Source organism: Schistocerca nitens, chromosome 2 (genome assembly GCF_023898315.1).
Source record: "Schistocerca nitens isolate TAMUIC-IGC-003100 chromosome 2, iqSchNite1.1, whole genome shotgun sequence".
Classification (NCBI taxonomy): Eukaryota; Metazoa; Arthropoda; class Insecta; order Orthoptera; family Acrididae; genus Schistocerca; species Schistocerca nitens.
Genome location: NC_064615.1, coordinates 724789346 through 724815368, shown reverse-complemented (window position 1 = coordinate 724815368; position 26023 = coordinate 724789346). Strand labels below are relative to the sequence as shown.

Below are 26023 nucleotides of genomic sequence, written 5' to 3'. Positions count from 1 at the left end.
ATTTCTATGACTATATTATTATCTCTCATACACTTTCTTAATCATCAGCACCTCTTCATCAAACACATTATGAAATCTACTTATCTTTACCTGAATACTTCATGAAGAAAGGGCACGGTAACAACACAGGAGAGAGTGACTAGAAGATGTTCAACTTTCTTAGCAACTGAATGTTCTCAGTATATTTGCAGCCAGTTGCCATTGTCTAAATAAAACATCAACATATTCGGAGTCTGCTCTCTTACCAAACAACTTACTTCCATTGGTATACATAGCATGACAGTTTTAGCATTTCCTGTAACATTGGTTTTAAGTGACTAGAAGTCCAAGCCTTAATTATATCTGACTTGACATATTTTAATTGGAATGTACACCTGTACTGTCTATACAGCTTCCTATGTCTTTGCCTTGTGGTCTTGTTATTTCAGTAGTAATATAAAGTCTGAAAGAATTGGATCAGCTATTGACACAAGAACCAAAATTAGTATACAACTGGAATTTGAAATTGAAACCACCACAAATAATTATCCTATATTTACAAATATGTAGCCATTAACTTGCTAACAATTTCATCTATTGTGCTGCCTCCTGTTTCACTCAGTACAGGGCTACAACTATGGCATTTAAATGTTATCCTGATAGCTATTACTTCAAATAACATTTCAACTGACCAAGCAGTAACTTTTTCCAAGATTTCAAAAATAATACCCTTTCACAAACAGATCACACATTCATCACAATTTCTATTTACCCTATAATATTTATCAGCTATGATGTAACCATGAGGACAGTATCTCTTTACCAGTTTGTGCCACTATTCTACAAGACAAACAACTTCTGTACCAAAAGACTTTGTCTTATCTTCCACAACAGCCAGTTTGTCAGATAATGATTGCACATTCCATCAGACGATATTAAAAGTGACAGATTTCTGTATAACAGCTGCATCTGGTGATTCATTATCAGAAATTTTACAATTATGACTTCTTTTCCTGGGACTTGTACAAAAAACACCAACTTTTCTCTGGCATTTCTTATCTTAATATGATATATTGTTTTACAGTCATTCTCATTTATGGTTTCCAGCACACTAATTCTTAGGTAACAGTTAGGTCCTGGGACAATTCTTGTCATCCCCATCACTACTTATTCCCCCCCCCCACCACCACCAATTAACTACAATGTTACTAGCTTCAGAGAACATTTTGATAAAAGTTTCAGTCCTGAACTGTTTAAGGTAATCCATGACTAGACCATCACTTTTTACTTTGAAACTTACTTGGCTTTTTGAATACTGCTCTCATCTTGTTATAGTGTTCACTTATATTGTATTTTACTCTGTCTACATACTTGTCACTCACACATCTTCTGCACACAAGGCCAACATTATCCTGGCCGTTGTGAAGAGGCTTCTTGAAGAGCAAATTAAAGTTTTAGTTTCATTGACCCCATAGGCATATCCCTGATAACTAAGCAAGCCTTGTACAAACAAGGTGCAACCAGTACTCAAGAGACTGCTAACTAATGACTGTATCACCTCAACAGTGCAGTGTATCGAGGCTACCCTTGTTCAGTCATTGTATGGAGGTGGAGTACGAAGATTTTTATGGTTGTTGTTATTTATATATATTATCAGCCTAACCGCATTGCTATATCTTGAGGCACCAGACACCTTTCTCACAGACGCAAAGTCTGTACCAACAGGAAATCTCAAACACCAATTACAACAAAATAAACTCACAATCTGCTCCTTAATCGCACGTGTATTTCACCTCCACTATATGCATTCCATTTTATATTTTACTACAGCAAACAACTTTAATGAAGTTCACAATACAGATTACTCTTCATTTGCACTCTGTACATCCTCTCTTGGTTTCCCTTGACAAGCGATGTCACGACAATTTTCATGCCCAACAAGTTACTGTGGTCCGCAGCGAATTGTCGAGGTGGGACGCTGTTTTGACAGACTTACTGCCCTGACCAGCAGGAATTCAGGTGCCCTTCTATCCTGTCTTGCAGATAAGATACATCCACTTTTGCTCTCATGACATGCACAAAATAACCAGAAAATTTGCCATACAATATGTGATCCAAAACAGTTGCAAAAATAAGATGCTTGCTGAAGATCACAACTATCCTTTGTCAGTTACAGTGATACAAGAAGTAACACATCACTTTCTCCAAAGTACACACATCAAAAAAAGTTTTGAATCACCTCAGTTCGGAGAGTTCCCGAACCTGTACAGAAAATTGGAATGGAGATCAACATAAACATCATTTCTGCCCTTTCTGTTTCTCATGAAAACCACAAATTGCATGCTGTACCACCACACGGTGAGACCTTCAGAGGTGGTAGTCCAGATTGCTGAACACACCGGTACCTCTAATACCCAGTAGCACGTCCTTTTGCATCGATGCATGCCTGTATTCGTTGTGGCATACTATCCACAAGTTCATCAAGGCACTGTTGGTCCAGATTGTCCCACTCCTCTACCACGATTTGGCGTAGATCCCTCAGAGTGGTTGGTGGGTCATGTCGTCCATAAACAGCCCTTTTCAATCTATCCCAGGCATGATCGATAGGGTTCATGTCTGGAGAAAATGCTGGCCACTCTAGTTGAGCAATGTCGTTATCCTGAAGGACGTCATTGACAAGATGTCCATGAAGGGGGTGCGAACTGTCATCCATGAACATGAATGCCTCGCCAATGTACTGCCAATATGGTTACATTGTCAGTCAGAGGATGGCTTGACATATCGTACAGCCGTTATGGTGCTTCCACGACCACCAGCGGCTTACGTCGGCCCCACATAATGCCACCTCAAAACAGCAGGGAACCTCCACCTTGTTGAACTTGCTGGACAGTGTGTCTAAGGCATTCAGCCTGACTGGGTTGCCTCCAAACACGTCTCCGACAATTGTCTGGTTGAAGGCATATGTGACACTTATCAGTGGAGAGAATGTGATGCCAATCCTAAGTGGTCCATTCGGCATGTTGTTGGGCCCACTGCATGGTGTTGTGGTTGCAAAGATGGACCTCGCCATGGACATCAGGAGTGAAGTTGTGCATCATGCAGCCTACTGTGCGCAGTTTGAGTTGTAATACGACATTCTGTGACTGCACGAAAATCATTATTCAACATGCTGGCGTTGTTGTCAGGTTTCCTCTGAGCCATAATCCATAGGCAGTGGTCATCCAGTAGTAGCCCTTGGGCAGCCTGCACAGGGCACATCATCGACAGTTCCTATCTCTCTCTATCTCCTCCATATCCGAACAACATCGCTTTGATTTACTCCGAGACACTTGGACACTTCCCTTGTTGAGAGCCCTTCCTAGCACAAAGTGAGAATGCGGATGCGATCAAACTGCGGTATAGACTGTCTAGACGGTTTAACTATGGACAACACAAGCCGTGTACCTCCTCTCTGGTGGAATGACTGGAACTGATTGACTGTCAGACCCCCTCCGTCTAATAGGCGCTGCTCATGCGTGGTTGTTTACATCTTTGTGCGGGTTTAGTGTCATCTCTGAACAGTCAAAGGGACTGTGTCTGTGATACAATATCCACAGTTAACACCTATCTTCAGGAGTTCTGGGAACTGGGGTGATGCGCAACTTTTTTTGATGTGTGTAATAGGTTAGCTCTCAACAGTCAACTGTTTTATCGCAACAACCATCTGCTTCACCAGCAAGTAGCACAGAACAAGTTAAAGTTTTTTTTAATGGTTTGGGACTATCCTTTGTCACAACTAACAGTGGTCACTGAGGCATGGCTAGAGCTTACACTGATAGGTGGCAGGCAACAATGACCAGCTTCCAGCTCAGGAATTCCAGGTTCACCAAATCCAAAGTCCATGGAAGACTGGGCTCCACGAGTTGCTTAGTAGATATTGTACAGTCAAAAATTAATTCTCGTGGCAGTGCCATATTTTTCACCTATAGTAAACATATTGATTGATTTGATGCCTGATTCTGTTCACGACTGAAGTTATTGAAAATTAAGTTAACTTTCAAATGATATTGATAATCTGAATAAGAAGATCGTGGAATGGACTTTTTCTTTATTTGTAAAGAAATTTATTTATTTTATAAATTAGTAAACTGATACGCCTAAGTGTCAACATGAAGTTGATGAAATTTGCATAAAATTAAGAGTATGAAATTCGAAGATAGTATTAAACAAAGGCCAGGCCATTACAAGTGCTGATCTACTGCTGTAACAGGATGGCTATTGCTTGATTCTGAATAATTATGAATTTTTTGAGTGAAAGAGTCCAGTCACTCTGAGGAAACTATCGTTCTTCTGTGGGGGGGATTGCAATTTACAAAGAAAAACTGAAGTAGAAACCAAATACCATCTGCAAATATCTGTGGACACCAATAAAGTCTGTACACACAAGTACAGGTAAACTTCATCCACAATTGCTAGAAGATCTTGTACGCTATGATCATTCCCCAGAGAGCAAACAACATCACCGAGACATCTTCCTTACAAATACTAGTTGACTGTGTCCATATCCCATAGAATCCTGTAACTGTTCTGACATTTCCATCCCATGACTACTATGCAGCAATAATACAATTTCCTTTGTAGTTCCAATATGTGCCTTACGCCCTCTACCATAAACTACTTCTGAAATGGGCAGTTTATCAGTATCCACTTACCCATATTCTCCATTGAACTGAAGAAAAAAGAAGTTTGGAATTTAATGTCCCATTGATGACAGAAGTGTAGCACAAACTCAGATTGGACTATGACAACAAAGGATGTCAGCTATGTCATTCTCAAAGGAAGGATTTCGCCATAGATTAGGATGGCCAGGCAAGCCACTGTGCCACCTCACTCACTCCCTAAAGTACTGAAACTACTGCCTGTTGGGGGTACCTAGGCTGAAGTTATCATATTTGTACCAACCCTGATTATCTTGCTGAAGTGTAAGTATACCATAATTTAGTCATCTGATCTCATTCTAACATGGCTGCTGTTTACTGCAGTTAACAACTGCCCTACCTCTTCCTGTGCAACAGAAAAATTATCTCAAAATTTTGAAATTATCTGTTCCTTTTCCATTATTATATAGCGAAAGTAATACTTAATGTGATACCAGAAACGATCAGTGTTATTTTTCATGTACATTGTAACAATTTACATGTAGTGCAGATAAAAATTTTTGTGCAAGAAAATGTAACATTTAACTGCTGCAGTTCATAAGCTACTTTTTTACCAAAGAAATATGCTTGTACCTTGGTAAATCATATATACTGCAAAGAAAATATTTCCAGGTCTGAATAAACCTTACAATCTAAATCTTTGGTGCCCCCAGAAATCTAGCAGAGGCATGGTGTGTGGGGTGGGAGTGGGTAGGGGTGTTACTCTATAATCACAATTTTTGACATAAATCAATTCATCAGTTTCAAGGCATGACATGAACGATATTCTATAAGGGACATAAAATACATACCATACTACAGCATGACCTTGATAATATTGCATGCTCAGGGATCTGTCTATGCCAAATTATTGAATATCCTGTATTATTATGGTATTTTTAAAAACCTGGTTTTAAAATGGGATATAAGCAAACCTACAGTTTTAATGCACAAAAATAAATAAATTTTATTAATTAAACACAACAGGAGGGATTATAGCATAAAAAATTAAAAGTAGACTTACGTATTACTTTTCTGTAAAAACAAAACTGAATTAAAAGTCAAATATCACAACAGTTAAATCATTTTGACGCACAATGTTTTAGAAACATTCAATATCCATATATAATTTTTGTACCTCATTTACGAAATAAAATACCGTAAGCACCATAGATTTGGAAAGATCAAGAACAAGCTAATTAATAAAACCTGTTACCAAAAATTTGGTGTCATTTAATTGGAATCACTGTCTTTAGGAATAGCACAGATATCTGACATTGTCAAGGGTGTGGAATACAGAAGCCTGGTATGTACACTGGAGGCTCAGCTGAAATTTTCTTCCATGCCCTCTGGAACATTGCAGAAATGCCAACTTGCTCCTTGGTTTGAGCTCTTGAGACAAAAAAAATTTTGAGTTATGCTCTAATTCAGAGTTTCAGAAGCACTGCATTGTAGGTTATTCTCAGAAAATTTCACAAACGTATTTAAGGCTTCTGAAGCCTCAGCTCAAGAGATGTGAGTTGCAGGCATTTCTTCTTCATCACTCTCAGTTTCTGGTGCCTCATGTGGGTTGAAATATTTTGTAATATCACATCGTCCATCAGCTCTTCATTTCTGCCACCATCAATCCATTTGTCAACCCTTCTGCTGCAAACTCACTCAGATCAAGAGTGGATGAAGAATTTATCACTTTTACAATTTGAGAGCAATCAACTGTCAACTTATCTTCATTTACACTGATTTCCATCTCATCTCCTTGGCTAGTTTATGTCACGTTCTCTCCAGGCCTAACCATGCAACTGGCTTATCTTTGTGAGAATATAATTACTCAGTGAGGCAAACGATGGTTACTGACAAGGCACTAAGCCAAATTGTTCTGGTGTTTCTTGAAGGAGTCCAACTGTACTGCAAACTGCACAGAGCGAAAAGTAAGGGATAATTTCTTATGTGTGTCAAACTATCAGGTCTGCCAGATTATTAGGTGCTGGATTATCGTGGTCTTACTGTATATCCCACAGAACGGATGGTTATCAACTCATTTCTAGAAGTTATGAGAATTCTGTACAGTAATGAATAAAAACTCTGTACTACAGCTTCCCGGGAGTGGGCGGGGAGAGGGGGGGAGACCAAAAGTGCCTCTTCTGCCCCCTCCCTCCGCTGTGGGCGCCTAGTAACACAAATGTGAAATAAATTTAGAAAACAATACCTTATTTAAAAGGACTACTAAATTACATCAATTATGTAACAATTTCTATTTGCTGCAGTAAGACAGTTGTGGCAAGTATTTGTTAAATAACAGAAATTACATTACTGCTTTCTACAAGAATTCTATACTTAGTGAACTATGTGTATTCCATGTTATATAGCCCAAACAAATTTTTTATATTACTTACAAAGCTGTAATACTTACAAAAAGCAAGCCAAAATCCATCTAAAGAAAATATCTCCGTTTCGTTTTGTTTTGAGTCACCACCTAAAAAAAAAGGTTGTTATATTAAAAGATGTAATGAATCACTACAGACAGGAAAATTACACTTAAGCGATAACATACACCCATTGCGAAATAAGACCAGTGATGTTTTACGGCCGCTTGCTACCACCTTAGGGATTAAACAATATTGAGGACAAAAGCGTTGGTCACAAGTTCAGTAAGGAGTTCTTGTGGTAACGTGTTCCATTCCTCCACCCGTGTGGTTGTCAACTGTCGGATGGTCATTGGTGCATATGGACAGGCTGCAATATGTCTCCCCACACATCCCACACACACTCTATGTATTAAGTTGGGAGAACAGGTAGGCTAGGCCATTTGTTGAATATCTTCTTGTTCCAAGAGTTGCTCCACCTGTGTAGTTCAATGCAGTCACTGATTGTCAATGAAGTAAAGGCCGAATTCACTCTTGAAAAGACGCAAACTGGGAAGGAGTAGTGTCAAAATAACATTGACTGGTCGGTGTACCATGTTCAAATATTAGGTCAGTATGCCCATGCAACATTATGCTTCCCCACATCATTACAAAACAATCATGTTAAGCAATGTTCCTGGGTGTATTACATACCTTCGAATGACGAGTGGTGGGAACACTTAACGCACAAAGGAACGCTGTTGAACATGACAATTTTGTTGGTTCCAGTGCTAAGGTGGGTGTAATGTTTCCCAATCTTTGACAATGGTACACTCACCAGTCAACATTATAGTGATGCTGTAATCCTTCCGCATGTGCATCTTTTCAGGCCCTCATTTCATTTTTATGGATGAAAAGGTGTAGCCACATCGAACTGTGCTGGTAGTGGAGCTCTTACATTCAGTGGATATTCAGCGAATGGGCTGGCCTGCCCGTCACCCTGACTTAAATCCAATCGAGCATGTGTGGGACATGTTGGGGAGACATATTGCAGCACTTCCACTTGCATCAATGACCATCCAGCACTTATCAACTTCTCACTAACCCTGTGGCCAGCACGGAAGCACAATGCAGAGCATAAACTACCATCCATGGTGATCACATGCCCTATTAAGGACTCATGTCCCTCATTTTGTAATGCCAAGGGGCAACCATAAAGTGCAGTAACTTCAGTGTGATTATTTCATTTGAATAAAAGTGTCATTTCTGTTTGTCTCATCATGTATGTCTTTCAGGTATCTTCTGTACTATAATGTAGCAGTTCTTTCTACATATGGTCGAAGTTTAATCCAGCTATGTTATTTGGCAGTGACACATCATCCAAATGTTACTTTTGTGCTTAAGTTATGGACACCAGTGTATGAGGTTCGTTCAAAACTTTCTGAAACTTTAGTCTACAAAATTTTTCTACGCTTACCTTTTACTTAATATGCATGGTCTCCTTCGAAATACGCTCTCCCACAATTGATACACTGCTCCCAACACTGTTTCCACATCCAGAAGCAGTCTTGGTGCACTTCTTTTTGGATCGTGCGAAGCACCATATGCGAATTTTCTTTTGACTCATCTATCATTGCAAATCTTCATGCTTTCAACACAATTTCAACCTTGGAAATAAAAAAAATTAAAAAAAGTCCAGAGGGGCCAACTCGGGAGAAAACGCAGGATGAGGCAGCATAGTCATTTCATTTTTTGCGCAATACTAAAGCACCAGCAGGGATGCACATGCGGGTGTGTTCTCGCGATAGAAAAGCCATGAATTGTCTCACCACATTTCAAGCCATTTCCTTCTAACATTTTTTTGCAGGCATCACAATACATCCTGATAGTGCCATTGATTAACAATTTGTCTCTGTGGCATGAATTCATGGTGAACTAATCCTTCAAAGTCAAAGAAAACTAATCAACAAGGTTTTGACCTGACCTGATGAGCTTCTTTTGGCCTTGCAGAACCTTTCCCCAACCCATTGTGAAGATTGAACCTTTGTCTCATTATCATAATCGTAGACCTACATCTCCTCAACAGTTATGTTTGTCTTAAGGAACATCTGTACTCATTCGCGCAATCCAAAAGCCCTACACAGGTTACGAGGAGAAGGTCTTTCTGGCCTTGACTCATGAGCTGTGGGTCGAAGGGACAAACTTGGCGGCACCACGATGCATTCCAAGATGTTGGGTCAGGATTTTATGACAAGATCCAACTGAAATGTCACATTCTTCTGCAATCCCTCGGACAGTCAAGTCTTCAATTGGCATGCATAATTTTGTTGCCATTCCTGACGTGATCATCATCAGTAGACATCAAAGGGCATCCTGAACAAGGTTCATCTTTAACTTCCATCTGCCCATGTGAATCATTCATAACACTTGAGTACAGCTTCAGCACTCATCATCATAGGCTTCCTGCTTCATTTGGTGTGTCTCTGTAAAGGTTTTCTTGAGTTTGATGCAGACACATTGCTCCACTAACCCTGCCATCTCGAAATTCGCAAACTGTGCGACAAAACAATCTACTCAATACAGTACTGAACAATAACTAACAGACATACAACAATAAAACTTTCGGTGGTTACACATTAAAGACAGGCGTGTGCAGCAATTCCAACCACATTTTGCTCCCACACACCACTTTCGCAAAATTACAAATGCTTCAGAATTTTTTGAACAGACCTCATACGTTACACGATTTAAATTTAAACTTCAATTTGATGAAACAATTCAGGCTTCCAGGGACTAGAAAACTTTGATTCCCAGTATTTCGTATAGTTATTAACTGAATTTAAAAGTTGAAAATGCTGTCATAATCTACTCATTAACAGTACAATATTATGTTAGAGGTTTAACACAATAAGATTAGTATTATAGTTACAAACTGTGTATATGTCTTGAGACAGAGTAAACCACAGCATGCCAATTGCACAGATTCTACACACTCACTACTTGAGAATGAGAGCATTTAGCGACCAATAAATTTTATACGTTACTTCAGACCTCTACAAAACTATTTCTCACTGTCAACCTCGAAAAATGATGAAAGGAAAAAAGTTTACAGTAACTACATTTTCACTGTTCATGCACTGAAAGTTCAGCATCTTGTTTGGCATTTTAATTTATTACTTCTTTGCTATTAACTCTATTCCAAAACATTTTGAAGGCAGTATCCATGTATACCACCAAATGGACTTGCACAATTATATATTGTACGGCACAGTTTGCAAGATACGACATCATAAACATTGATCTGTGTGAAAAACTAGCTTCTGCTGAAAACACAGCACAAACTACGCAGACTACATTTTTCCACTGTTTGATGATGATAGCACTTAGTAACTTACAACAAACTATAAACATAATTTCAAACATTTGCTAAACCTTTTTTTTCTTCATTTACATCCTTATATCAAATACTAAACACACAAATTCAGTTATAAAGTAATCAGACATCTGAAGATATTTTTATAAATGGGAGTTTGACTCTTTAAATATTAAAGAATCTCAAGTTTATTGCTTAAGTTATAGTCTAAATTTGGAGACAAATGTGTGCTAAAGTAAGTCATGACTGAAAATAGTGAAGCTTGCAATGACTGCTGACACACAGACATGGTAATTTTAAACTGAAGGTTTTTATGCTTTCAACAAATCAGAGTGTTTTTTTTTTAAAAAAAAAAAAATACTGCAGTAGCAGAATTTCATGGGAGTGTATACACATAAGTGCAGAGTGAAAAGCTTATCAGCAACAAACTGAAGTAGCTCAGTTTGACAATAAGGCAGCACTCTTCAATTAGCAGCAGCTTAAAATGTGTGAAAAATTAAAAAAGTGACTGAATATCTGGTCCAGAAACTGCACACTGAAACATTTTTCAAGCCCAACATTCCACTCCACAAATTGGAAAATTAATATTTTCAACAGCACATGAACAAATTCATTGACAGTAAGCAGCATTTTGTTAAAAAGTTCGAATATAATTTGGCATTCACAGTGTTACAACTTAATATTAATAATGTTTCAAATTATTTAAAAAATATAAGATAAGTAATAGACAAGTCATCCCTTTTTAGGTGCTGGTAACATCCTACATTTAAGAACTATTAGGAAGATCATCACGCCTTCGATACGACGACGATGGAAAAATTACAAAGCACCTAGCAGGGAAGATATTATATCAGCTGATACGACCTCTGATGGAAGAGGCAATTGTGTTTTCACTGAATTGTAGCATGAGTGAAAACTTTTTTTACGAGTACACATAGAGACAGCTAACTCAACGGAATGGACTTTGGAGGCTCTTCCAAAATACAACACAAAGTGTGATAATGTGAAAGCAGTTGTGACTGTGCTAGGTAGATAAACATTACGTCTTTTTGAAAACAATCATAAGTGATCTCTTAATTTAAGTGATGTTCAGTGCTGGGCACATAAACTGAATCTGATTGCAAATATTTTTTTCTTGAAGGACCTTAGTAAATAGAAAAATATTATAAGCAACTTAAAAAAGTGCTTCCTTGAACACCAGGAAGAGGAAATGTGTATCTGCATTTTTTAAATAAAAAGAAGAGGGATGCAAAGGTTTTTGCTCTTCCAGTTTTAACATGCTCAAACTCACGTCTCTCCATTTGAATTCTTCCACATTGATAACATGTGGGACTGTCTAATGCAAATACTGAGTATGTCACTTCGCTGTCTGATTATACGGTGGATTGGATTCATGTGGAGGCCGCATCTGTTAAAGAACATGCCAGTAACTTAATTAATATGACTGCCTTCTTAGAGACTTCAAAATATCCCACTTCACACAAACTTTCTTCAAAGCCTTTTTTCTTTATTTATTATACATATGAACAGGACTCGTGCAGCCATCACACTATGTATTTAATGTTTAATATGCTGAAGTGCAATATACACATTGGATAGCAGCTCTTCCAACAAAAAGACAATATATCCTCAAAGTCTTCCTGTGGCAGCATGCCCATGTATGCTGCCACCATGATAGCAGAGTTCTTATTCAGCACCACTGGTGAGAAGATGAAATAAGGGCACCTGCTTTGCTTGCAGTCAGCACCACTGCTGGCCATGTGGTCTCAGCTGCCCAAAGCCTCATCCTCTCCTGCTTCAGCTGTGCTCAGGGAAGGCTCCACTTACAAACTAGGACAGTTATGTAATTTTGTATGACAAACATTGCATGTTATTGCACTTGATGTGGGCAACTATTATCCTGTTAATGTTCTCACATGCTTGTGTAATTCTGGTGCTCTGTTCACTGCCGTTGTAATTCTTGTGAGATGATCTTGTACGTAAGGGAATGTAGATACTACAGTTTTTGGTGATGAGGTGATTTTCATTTCCACATGTCATCTGCAAGAATGATGGATATGACAAGGACTCGGTTGTTACACCAGGAGTTGCAGCTTACTCTGTGTGAACATAAGTCTGAACAGCAACAATAGTAGCAGCAGCAGTTAAAGATTTGCTTCACCAGTTGGTTACAAGGGTGCAACAGGCCTCCTGCAACTGCTCTCTACAGGCCCTACCACTCTCCCATCTTATCCACCATTCTATGAACAAAGGAAGATTGGGACTCGTATGCACAATATTTGCAGGAACATTTCGCAGCCTTTCAGGTAGTGGCAAAAGTTTCTCTTTTTTTTATCTTGGATTCAACCCAAAACATTTCATTCACTTTAAAAATTTGCTCCATTTAAGGACCCAGCACTGTTGTATTCTGAAATTATCAGTTTCTCAGGGCTTATTACCTTAAGCCAATCCAGGCTGTTGCTTCGCATATGGAGCTTCACCAATGTAAAATAAACCGAGCCAGTCCTATCAGTCAGGGGTAGACAACCTCCACGGTTTAAATAGGAAGTGCAAATTTATTTGTGCTCATTACAAACAGTTCTATGGCGACTCTCAGATACATGTCACAGTCATCCATTCTGCTCCGGACTGAGAGGTGTGTCAGGAGGTGATGTGTTTGGAAGAGTCTAGTCAAGGAGGTTCTTGCTATTGCTCAGGCATTTGAATTGTCACAGGCTGCAACTGAACAGTCTGACAACATAACTGATGCAGCATCAGTGTGTTCAGTTCCACTGACAACCTTGGCATGCTCATTTCGTTTGCAATGTTCAGAGCAGGATGTCAGCACTTTCTGACGACAGTTCTCCTCGTGTCCTGGTTCTTTCTGTGCACACATCCATAGTAACTGCCTGCACTGGCAGATATTGTGAGTCGTGTTTCAAAAACATGGCCACGTGGCAGCTATCTGCCATAGCAGCTCATAACACCGATCTTCAGATACGAACATGGAGTTTAGACATGCATAGTGGAACACTGGTGCACAGCCCAGAGCTCTGTGTTCCCTGTAAGATCTACAACATTCTGCCCATTCAGCAACAGGTCAGTACATCTCACATGGGCAATCACATTTTTGGCCAGCGACAGTGCATTTGTCAGAAAATATTTTTTGTCTCAATGCCTCCAACTCCATCCTGTTCCAGGCACTGGATGAGCTCTGCCACAAGTTGGTCACTGTTTTCACCCAAAATAGGTGATGCAAAAGACTATGAGGCTCACATCACCCTTAAGCTTAAGGCCATTCCTAAGTTTTGCCCTACTTGGCCTTTCTCATTTGCTCTGTGACCAGCTATCAAGTACAAATTGGACAGTTGCATGGCCTGGGCATCGCTGAACACGCTCATTCTAACCAGTGCGCTACACCTCTGGTTGTCATTTTCAAACCTACAGGATGTGTGTGTGTGTGTGGGGGGGGGGGGGGGGGGGGGGGCGTTTCTTTTGTGTAGGATTTCCACACTTTTATTTTAAGTCCACCATTAATGCCCAACCAATAGTACATTGCTACCCTATTCCACCCCCTACATAAATACCCTTGAAAATGGGAGTCAGGGAGTGTTTTTTTGACAATTAACTTGGCAGAAGCAAACTTCCAGCTTTGTCTAGATTCCACTTCTCAACAGATTACAGTCCCTTCTGCTTATACCATTGCACACACCTGTCATTCAGCACTGAGTACCCCTACCATTTTCCAGAGATTTTTTAAATAGTTAACACAACGCAGGGTGTTCCATGCTGCAGATACTATCTTGATGACATTGTTATCATCATGGGTTCCTCACAGCAGTAACATCTCATTAACCTTTGTAATCTGTTCACTAAACTGCTAGAAGTGGGCCTTAGGTGCAATATGTGAAAGCTGAAGATTTTTCAGATGGAAATTAAATATCTGGGCCACTTTCTTTCAAGGACCTCGTCAAAACTACAGAACACTATGTGGTGGCTATTGACAACATACTCAAACTGTGGAATCTGAAGTCACTCCAATCATTTCTGGGTAAAGTCAATCATTATTCACAATCTCACCCCAAAGTTATGGACATCAGCTATCCATTATACAGGGGCAATATTGGCTCACAGAAATGCTGACAGTTCTGAACACCCTATCACATCAGAAGCTTTCGCTGCCGCGTATCTGGTCCAGATGTTCTAATTTTTCTCTAAGGCAAGATATTCCATCTCAGCCCAATCTCACCTTATCTCATCTCATCCAATCCCCATTCGCAACTTTCTGACTGGATCACACATTGTCTGTTTTCAGATTGATGATCACTTGCAGCTAGCAATGGATCATTTTCAGTAATGTCTCACCACACAATACAGACCACTGCAAGATCCTATGATCTGTCAGGTGGTTCATTTTGTGCACAGTGATTGGCCCGCTCAACTGCCCAACTACTCCCTAATTATGTCCTCCTTAGTCATCAGCTGGCAATAGTCAACAGCACACACCTCCTTAGTATTGATTCTGAGGACCCCCGCTTTATTGTCCCTCTGGTTCTGCAGGCTCATATCCTTTCTGTCCTACACTGTAGCCACTGGGGCAAGAACCACATGACGATCCTCACTCAGTGTTTTGTCTACTGCCTAGCAATTGAGAAGGTCGTTCGTGAGTGCCAACCGTGCAATGGGCAGTTGGTAGCACTACCACTTTGCTCCATGGCCTACACTGAACCAGCCACGGGCCCACATACACATTGACTCTGCAAGCCCCTTCTGTTCCTTGTGGTGGTTGGTGGATGACATGTTGTCCAATCATCCATGTGTCATGCGGTAAACCATAGCGGAAGCTATGTTGTGGGTGCTCATCCAGGTTTTTGTGATTGAAGATTTGCCCTCAAACAGTTGTCTCAGATAATGGCCACAGTTCACTTAGGTATTGTTTCACATGCCTGTGCTCACATTGGTAATACCAACCTGATGTCCACTCCATTTCATTTCACCCAGTCATGTGAATCAAAGCATATGGTTGACACCTGTAAGACACAGTTAGATAAGTGCTCGGCGGACTAGTCAGCTGACTCAGCATTACACCTTTGTTTCTCAGCACTTTCAGATGCAGTGTGTGTAAATATGTTGCATTGTTTCAGTTCACTGTGTTGGTGTTGTGTTGTAAAGCACCTGAATTGATGTTTTATTATATTTTTTGTTAATGCTTGTGATGTAAAAGATGGTTTTGTACAACAGTTCTGCAAATTACTAATAAATTTAGAGAATGTATGGAGGGCCAGGAAAATTTACCTCATTCTCTCCGCTGAATGTATTTACTGGACTGTTTTTTTTTTCCCCATCTGAGAGAAGAATACAGTATTTAATATAGTTCATATTTATTAACAGTTGCCCATTTCTACAACCACAGCTCTATGATTACCTTACAGATCACACTCAAGTGTATGGTAGGGGCTTCACAGAACCACTTTTAAACTAGCTCTTGATCATCCCACTTTCAAATAGCATGTGGAAAACGTTAACAGCTAAATTTTCCTATATGAGTGCTGACTTGTCTTTTTTTATGGTCTTTTCTCCCTACCGTAGGTGTGCACCATCAAAATGTTTTGTGATTAACCTGTTAAGTGGGTAGTTTGCGCACGCGCCTGTTCCACAGTGGGTAATATACGCCAGCGCGCCCGTTCGCGGTGGTGCTGCGCGTTGTTCTCACGTTTTCCTTTGCATTTTCATTGTTGAATTTAAATTGATATTGGGTGGAAATGAATAAAATATATTGCAGAAGTTAACAAAACTGTATTTTCACAATATTACATATCGTTTTCAGTGTGAAACATTTTAAAACAAGGTGCTGCACACAAGGAAACTTCGCATTCTGCGCACCAGTATGAAGTCTCTTTGCAAAGGCCTTTTCTCATACACACCACACACCTCACTGTTGGTCTTTTCTTCGTTGTGGGTGGCAGAAGGTCTGGAAAATGCCTGGCTGTAAGGCATGTTGCTTTTGGTGTTCGAGGTGGGCGTCCTACTGATGTCCCTTGATGTGGTGAAGATATGGTCAACTGTTCACCAAGACTAATCAGGAAGCTCATTCTAACTTCCTGGCAGATTAAAACTGTGTCGGGCACACAGTTTTAATCTGCCAGGAAGTTTCATATCAGCGCACACTCCGCTGCAGAGTGAAAATCTCATTCTGGAAGCTCATTCTACTTTGTTCGCCACCATGCTTCTTGTGCAGAATGTATGCATTGTAGCATGCACTGTCCAACAAGTGGCGGAAAAGCTTCTGATAGTATTTTTTCAGCCTGCTTCTGGCCATCTGGTAGCTTTGTAACTGAGAATCGCACCTATCCACGCCCCCCCCCCCCCCCCCATATTCTTGTTGTAGCCAACGACAACTTGTAGCTTTTAAATGATTCCCTTCTTCGAGTTTACATTTATAAATGTATCGTCATGGAAGGTGCTGACCATAACAACGTCTCTTTTGTCTTTCCATTTCATTACCATCTGCTTGCCTTTGTACCCTGTTACGTACTCCCCTTTCTTCAGTTTTTCCTTTTTTACGAAGTCAGGGAACCCCTTCCTGTTTTGCTGCATTGTGCCGACAACATCGGTGTTATTGCTGGTTAGTTTGTTCACCAAATCTGTACTGGTGTACCAGTTGTCAAGATAAATACAGTGGCCTTTCCCGAGTAGATCGTGTGCAAGCTCCAAAAAAATTCGAGAGGTTATTTTTTCATCTGAATAGTGGCTACCATAATTAGTGTCCTTTCCAGTGTAAACATTAAAGTCCCATACATTCCCGGAACTGCTTTCACAGAGTCTTACAATTTTATGCCAAATCTGCTACGCTTTGATGGAATATATTGCTTCCAATCAAGTCATCCTTTCCAGAGCAACAACGATTCATCAACAGTGATGTTCCTTTCTGGCATGTACACTGATCTGAATTTAGGCCTCAGATGCTCCATAATGGGGTGAATTTTGAATAGTTTTCTGCTGATACTGCCTAGTGGATCTTCTGAGGTATTGCCAGCAAAGTGGAGGAATTTCAATAGAAGATGAAACTGCTTTTCACTCATCACTTTCCTGAAGAAAGGTGTGTCAACTGATTCCCTCTTTGAAAAGTACATTTTGTGGTCTGGTTTGTGAAGAATTCCTTGAAGTACAAGCATTTCAATAAGTGTTTTTACCTCGCCGCGTGTAGTATTCTGCCAACTGTGAACCCTAGAGCATGCTGCTAAATTGGGATGAGAAGCTATGAACTGTTCTGCGTATAAGGTCGTCTGTTCAGCTATCATTGTGCACAAAGCATCATCCACAAAACACACAAAACAACTTATCACATCGTTTTGTTTTAGAGGCGCAACTGTACCACTATTACCACTGAACAAATATTGAATACGAACTGAACTAGCACACACAAATTCACTAGGTACCGTCTGATGCAGTAGTGTCTCGTCGTCAGAGGTTTCTGAATCGAAATCACTTTCACTAGCTTCAACATCTGTATCTTGAAAACTTTCAGAACTGTCACTGAAATTATCGTCACTTTCTAAAAGCAGCTTCTCAATCTCCAAATCTGATAAACGACTTCATTTCTCCATTGCAAAAGATCACGCACGAACACTGCGCTAAACAAAAGACGAAAAAGGCGCACTTTTGCGGCTGCTTCACAGGACGCATTTTCTCAATGCACGCTCGGGTGGACAATGTTATAACTAGCCTAGAACACGCTGTGTTGTGTGACAAGAGCTGCCATCTAGTGGACGAAGCTCAACTAATACCAGAGTGTCAAAGGCAGGCCAGCAACTCGTCATTCCCACTAGCTACTAGCCACAGAACGCAGTGGACAGATATATCCGTCAAACCCACTGTGCAATAAATAAACAATTTTTTTTTCAGCCTTCAGTTGCAAGGTAATTTTACTCGTTAACCTAGGTTTCGATTCCAGTAATGGAATCTTCTTCAGAACCTATAAATTAAACCAAATACGGACATATATTACTCACTAAAATGCATTATCTGTCTAATGATTGAATATTAAAGAAATTGTGATACTTACAAAAAATTAAATTATTTTGTGAGCCAAACACTGGCCATGTCACAGATTAAAAATTAAAACAATAAAGATGCATAATCATAAGATTATGTCAGTCAAAATTAAAACCATTAAGGCGAACGTAGACGGAGCTACGCCGGCCAGAAATCAGGACCACACGAAAGCGGCTCGAAAACTAGGCGTTGTGGCCAGTGTTTGGCTCACAAAATAATTTAATTTTTTGTAAGTATCACAATTTCTTTAATATTCAATCATTAGACAGATAATGCATTTTAGTGAGTAATATATGTCCGTATTTGGTTTAATTTATAGGTTCTGAAGAAGATTCCATTACTGGAATCGAAACCTAGGTTAACGAGTAAAATTACCTTGCAACTGAAGGCTGAAAAAAAATTGTTTATTTGCTGTACATTTCACAGTTGCTGACACGCTGCAATATGTTAAACCACTGTGCAATAGCAGAGCATGGACATATATGTCCGTCATGCCCACTTAAAAGGTTAAGGGCGGGGGGGGGGGGGGGGGGGGGGGGGGAAATCAGTGACTGTAATATCATGAACACATCTCACCACAATGAAAAATTCCTTTGATTTAATGGCTGCACCCCAACTGACTTATCACATCTGCGACTCTCTCTTCCCTATTTAATGATAATACAAAATGGGCTGTCCCACTCTGAACTTTTTCGATACCCTCCATCAATGCTATCTGGTAAGGATTCCATACCATGCAGCAATACTAAAGGAGAGGATGGGCAAGCATTGTGTAGGCAGTCTCTTTAGTACATCTTTTGCATTTTTTATACATGTTCTACCAATAAAATATTTGGTTATGGGCAGCTAGATGCAATCAGGAGGTTAGACATAGAACGGGGGGAGAGGAGGGGGGAGAAGTAAAAAGACTGGGTACACTGGTGGACGTGGACTAGAGGGCTGTAGTGCTGGAAGGGGCTAGGTGTGTGAGGACAATGACTAACAAAGGTTGAAACCAGGAGGGTTACGGGAACATAGGATACACTGCAGGAAGAGTTCCCACTTGCACAATTCAGAAAAGCTAGTGTTGGTGGGAAGGATCCGTATGGCACAGGCTTTGAAGCAATCACATTGAAATGAAGAATGTCATGATGGGCGGCACGCTCAGCAACAGGGTGATCTAATTGTTTCTTGTCCACAGTTTGTCGGTGGCCATTCATGCGGACATACAGCTTGTTGGTTGTCATGCTCAGATAGAATGCAGCCTGTGGTTGCAGCTTAGCTTGTAAACCATAAGACCAGTTTCACAGATAGCCCTGACTTTGATTGGATAGATGATGTTTGTGACCGGATTGGAGTAGGTGGTGGTGGTGGTGGTGGGAGGATGTATGGGACAGGTCTTGCATCTAGATCTATTACAGGGATATGAGCCATGAGGTAAGGGGCTGGGAGCAGTGGTTGTGTTGGGATGCATGGGTATATTGTTTAAGTTCAGTGGATGGTGGAATACCATTGTGTAAGGGGTGGGAATGATAGTGGGTGGGACATTTCTCATTTCAGGACATGACAAGAGTTGTCGAAACCCTGCCAGAGAATGTAATTCAGTTGCTCCAGTCCTGAATGGTACTGAGTTATGAGGGGAATGCTCCTCTTGGCTCAACGGTGAGAGTTTGGGAGGTGGCGGGTGACTGGAAAGATAAGGCACGGGAGATTTGCTTTTGTACAAAGTTGGGAGGATCATTACTGTCTGTAAGGGCCTCAGTGAACCCCTCAGTATATTTCGAGAGGGAGCACTAGTCACTGCAGATGCGATGACCACGGGTGCCTAGGCTGTACGGAAGGGACTTTTTAGTACGGAACGGGTGGCAGCTGTTGAAGTGGAGGTACTTCTGATGGTTAATAGGTTTGATATGGGCAGAGGTACTGGTGTAGCCATCTTTGAGGTGAAGGTCAACATCGACAAAGGCGGGTTGTTGGGTTGAATAGGACCAGGTGAGACGAATGGAGGAGGTACTATTTCATCACCACATTCCACAAGAAACCTAATTAGTATATAATATGGACCAAAGACTTGACTTTATTATGTGACTTGAGTTACTTCACTACTTCCACATTACTCACACTGGCAACCGTTCTTGATGAGAAATATTTACGGCACCTTCATTTGTGAAAGAGTTTTGGAAAATCATGTTTAGTAACTCTGATTTAGTTGTGTTGTCGCTGGTAACATTACTGTTCCTATCATATAGTGATGGTATTTATTGTATTGTGTCACTAGTACACTTTACACACAACCAAACATTCTTTGGATTTTCTGCCAGATTTGTGCTAATTTAATGCTTCACTTTTAGAACAGCTTTGTTTCTTGTAGCTGTCAACTTGTTTAAGTTATAGAGTTGCAATGGAATAGAATATTGTTGAAAGATTTTTCACAGAACCAAAAGAAGTTGTGGTCATACATAAAGGCTCTTAGTGGCCCCAAAGTAAAGTCTCCAATCATTCATGGAGAAGATAGGAACTGAAACACAGTAGCACCACAAAAGCACAAATATTTAACTCTGATCTCAAATGTTCCTTTACAAAGGAAAACCAAGAAGTATTGCCCTAACTTAACTCTCATGCCACTGGAAGGAAAAAGAGAGAAAGAGAGAGAGAGAGAGAGAGAGAGAGAGAGAGAGAGAGAGAGGAATAGTTATTAGTGTCAGTGGCATTGAGAAACAGCTGAAATCATTAAAATTTAACACAGCCCCAGGGCTCAATGCATTCCAAATCAGATTCTACACCCAATTCACAATTGAGTTAGCCCATCTGTTAACAGTTAAATCATAAGATACCGCAAACAAAATGCTATGCCCTTAAGTAGGAAGAGAGCACAGGTAACATCTGTCTACAAGTAGGGTAACAGAAGTTATCTGCAAAGCTACCACCTAATACCTCAGACATCCAGTTGTTGTAAAATCTTGGTTCTGGACTCAAACACAGTGAGGTATCTCCAACAGAATGACCTCCTCCAGGCCAACCAATGGATTTCGAAAACATAGATCATGTGAAACCCAAGTCACACTTTTCACATGTGTCATCCTGAAAAACAAGGCTGTTGGGGCAGATGAAGTATTTCCCATTTTCTGAAAAGCATTTGACTCAGTACAACACCTAAGCTTAACATCAAAAGCATGATTGTATGGGGGCATCAGGCTGAAATTTGTGGCTGGACAGAGGATTTCTTCGTAGGGAGGACGTAGCATATTATCTCACATGGAGAGTCACTGACAGATGTAGAAGTATCTTCAGAGGTGTCTCTGGGAAGGGTGTTGGGATCCTTGCTGCTCTTATTTTATATTAATGACCTTACTGACAATATTAATGACAATATCTGACTTCTCAAAGATGATGCAGTTATCTACAATTACATAAGGTCTGAACAAAGCTGCACACATATTCAGTCAGATTCTGGTAAGATTTCCAAGGGGTGCAAAGATTGGCAATCTGCTTTAAATGGTCTGAAGTGTAAGACTGTGCACTCCACAAAACAAAAAAATGTACGATCCTACAGCTATAAAATCAACAAGCCACAGCTGGAATTAGCCAACTCCTACAAATACCTGGGTGGCATAGAGACTGGAAATGGAATGATCACACTGGCTCCCCCTTGTGTAAATCAGGTAGCAGACTTTGGTTTATTGGTAGAATAATAAGGAAATGCAGTCAATCTACAGAGGAGACTGCTTACAATTCACTTGTCTGAGCTATCCTAGAATACTGCTGAAGTGCGTGGGACCAGTATCAAATAGGACTAACAGTGGATATTGTATGTATACAAATAAGGGCAACAGGCATGGTCATGGGTTTGACTGACCTGCAAGGGAGTGTCACAGAGATGGAAGAACTGTACTGGCAGACTCTTCAAGACAAATGGGAACTATACTGAGGAATTCTACTAACAAAGTTTCAAGCACCAGTTTTAAATGATGACTATGAATATACTACAACATCCTCTACATCACTCCCCAAAGAGATCATGAGGACAAGATTCGATTAATTACATTACGCATGAACCATTTAAGCAATCATTCTTCCACTGCCCCATATACACACTGAATGGGAAAAAGTCTTAATAATGGGTACAATGGGATGTACTCTCTGCATTGTACTTCACAGTGATTCATGGAGTATAGCCTTAAATCTAGATAATGAATACACAGCTGCAGTCTGGTCTAAACACTATCCTTGGTGACCTACCTAACAATCTGTCGGTGTTGCTGAAGGCTGCTGTCCTAGCTCAATAGGTAATAGCAAAGCTCAAATTCTGGATAAAATATTGCGAGCTGCTGAAGAAAGTTAATTTGATATATGTGAACTTAAAATTTATCAGCTGACTACTTAAGTAACTAACCCTTGCAACATCAAGTGGGGGGGGGGGGGGGTTACTTTATGCCCACCTTTTGAAGATATTGTAATTTAGTTATATATTTTAAATTTTTGAAAGATATTTGTTATTTTTAATGATTATTATCTAACATTCCATAACTGTTTTTAATTTTTCAGTAAAACATTATCTACAAATTTAAGTCTTAATAGTGAATGTGACTTTTCATAATAAATGTTGTTGTTGTTGTTGTCTTCAGTTCAGAGACTGGTTTGATGCAGCTCTCCATCCTACTCTATCTTGTGAAAGTTTCTTCATCTCGAAGTACCTACTGCAACCTACATCCTTCTGAATCTGTTTAGTGTATTCATCTCTTGGTCTCCCTCTACGATTTTTACCCTCCACGCTGCTCTCCAATACTAAATTGGTTATTCCTGGATGCCTCAGAATATGCCCTACCAACCGATCCCTTCTTCTAGTCAAGTTGTGCCACAAGCTTCTCTTCTCCCCAATTCTATTCAATACCTCCTCATTAGTTATGCGATCTACCCATCTAATCTTCAGCATTCTTCTGTAGTGCCACATTTTGAAAGCTTCTATTCTCTTCTTGTCTAAACTATTTGTCGTCCATGTTTCACTTTCATACATGGCCACACTCCATACAAATACTTTCAGAAATGACTTCCTGACACTTAAATCTATACTCGATGTTAACAAATTTCTCTTCTTCAGAAACGCTTTCCTTGCCATTGCCAGTCTACATTTTATATCCTCTCTACTTCGACCATCATCAGTTATTTTGCTCCCCAAATAGCAAAACTCATTTACTACTTTAAGTGTCTCATTTCCTAATCTAATTCCCTCAACATCACCAGACTTAATTCGACTACATTCCATTATCCTCATTTTGCTTTTGTTGATGTTCATCTTATATCCTCCTTTCAAGACACTATTCATTCCGTTCAACTGCTATTCCAAGTCCTTTGCCGTCTGACAGAATTACAATGTCATCGGCGAACCTCAAAGTATTTATTTCTTCTCCATGGATTTTAATGCCGACTCTGAATTTTTCTTGTGTTTCCTTCACTGCTTACTCAATATACAGATTGAATAACATTGGGGATAGGCTACAGCCCTGTCTCACTCCCTTCCCAACCACTGCTTCCCTTTCATGTCCCCCGACTCTTGTAACTGCCATCTGGTTTCTGTACAAATTGTAAATAGCCTTTCGCTCCCTGTATTTTACCCCCTGCCACCTTCAGAATTTGAAAGAGTATTCCAATCAACATTGTCAAAAGCTTTCTCTAAGTCTACAAATGCTAGAAACATAGGTTTGTCTTTCCTTAATCTAGCTTCAAAGATATGTCGTAGGGTCAGTATTGCCTCACGTGCAACATTTCTACGGAATCCAAACTGATCTTCCCCGAGGTCGGCTTCTACCAGTTTTTCCATTCGTCTGTACATAATTCGTGTTAGTATTTTGCAGCTGTGGTTTATTAAACTGATAGTTTGATGAATTTCACATCTGTCAACAACTGCTTTCTTTGGGATTGGAATTATGTTCTTCTCCATCATAATAAATGTCATACTCATATTCTCAGGTTCTTACAGATCTATATATCTTCATAAAGTATGTTACAAATAGAAGTCAAATGAGAATGACGTGTATATTTCTTTTATTATTTGTAATGGTCATAAAGTTCACCTCCCATCATACACGTTATGGGAAAAGCATTGGTATTGCTACGATTGTGATAAAGGATATTTTCATGTACTGTACCCTACCTATGCATCAGCACCTATTTAATAAGTATCTTATTAATGAAAATTACTAACAATTAAGGAAATTTGGTTTCTTTTTAAGTTTGTTTGTGGTGGGCATAATGTATGGACTCCTCTTCGGTAGTACAAGTTATGGAAAATATGTTGATATTGCTACAGTTAATATAGCAAGTTATCTAAATAACTATATGGGTAAATGTCATGTATGTACATGTGAAAAGAAAGGATATTTTTATGCTATAGGCCTACGTAAAACGTATAAAAATAGTTGTGAAATGGCGAATATTTCACACATAAATCTCTCACAGGTCAATAAAGTACAATATGATACTCGAGGAAAGGTAACGGTTGATAACATAATGATTTAATACAGCAAGTGGCTTGGCTTAACTTGATTTGAGAAGTATCAAGTTTATTATTGTGGCCTGGTGTCAAAACAAACCCCAACACAATATACACGAAATTCACTAAGTGTCAAATGTGTGGTTACAAGCAATCATTACATTTCTTAAACGTATAACAAAAAAAGGTTGTTGTTCCATAGAGATCATGGTAACACACGTGCCTACTGCACTTCAAGCCATCCACGCGTGAAAGGTATTAATTCCTTCACTGTGAATAGGAAACATAGCCAACACTGGAGGCAAAGTGCAGTTAAAGCCTGTCTCAGTAAAAACAGCTAATTTTTGGCGTAACAGGAAACCCTGCACTCCTCGGAAAGTTCCCAATAATTCACTCGCAACATAGCGTAAAACTTACTTTCTATTTCGCGTAAGTTATTCTCCAACGCTTCCAATATACTATGAAATACATTTTCTTCGGCCATATCAGTGGCATTCAGCGTCAAAAACTGAATCCAAACATAAACACAACTTAACCTATATTTCTGCTTCGTTGATAACCCACACGAACAATTGAAGGATCACAAAAGTTGTCGATAGCCAAACGTTGGAACAATGTCGCCAACTTTGTTACACGTAATTCGGCTACGAGTGCATATTTCTCGAACTAAAATACATTCCATTCCAAAGAAATTCGTTACATATCGGAGTCAGCCAATGACGATAGCGGTTACTATCAGTCAATGAAAAAAATTAATTGTCTAATACAAGCGGCAGACTGTGTACCCTGTTTTCGTTCAAGTGGTTTATTTACTGACGGATCAAATGTGTAGCGTTCTGCGATGTTTGTGGGAAGAGTTTTGTATGAAGGCATAACTAATGAAAACAAGTGCGTTTTCCACGGCATCGGCGAGGCAGAGAAAAAAGTCACACTTTTGGCTGCTCACGGCACACGTACATGAAAACACACAGGCCTACAGAAGGACAGGGTGTCATTTCACCTCAAGTGGTCACAGGCTTCCCGCTCCTTCAGGTTCAATTTTCCTGAAATTTGCTGTGTATGTAGACCTGTCCTAAAAATGAATTTGTGCAAAATTTTAAATCACGAGCTTAAGTATAGGAGAAACAGCGGAATTCTATTGGGATGGAAT

General features: G+C 39.8%; 1 protein-coding gene across 1 annotated transcript in view; it reads right to left on the bottom strand.

Annotated features, from left to right (window-relative positions):
* LOC126236918 (cyclin-D1-binding protein 1 homolog) overlaps positions 1 to 25507 on the bottom strand; it is a 79146-nt gene extending 53639 nt beyond the window's left edge. The window contains exons 1-2 of the mRNA XM_049946573.1: positions 25291 to 25507; positions 7066 to 7128 (exon numbers count right to left, since the gene is read on the bottom strand). Of these exons, the coding sequence (XP_049802530.1) occupies positions 7066 to 7128; positions 25291 to 25357 (130 nt within the window). The 5' untranslated portion in view covers positions 25358 to 25507. The remainder of the gene's footprint in view (positions 1 to 7065; positions 7129 to 25290) is intronic.
* Between the last annotated feature and the right edge of the window lie 516 nt (positions 25508 to 26023).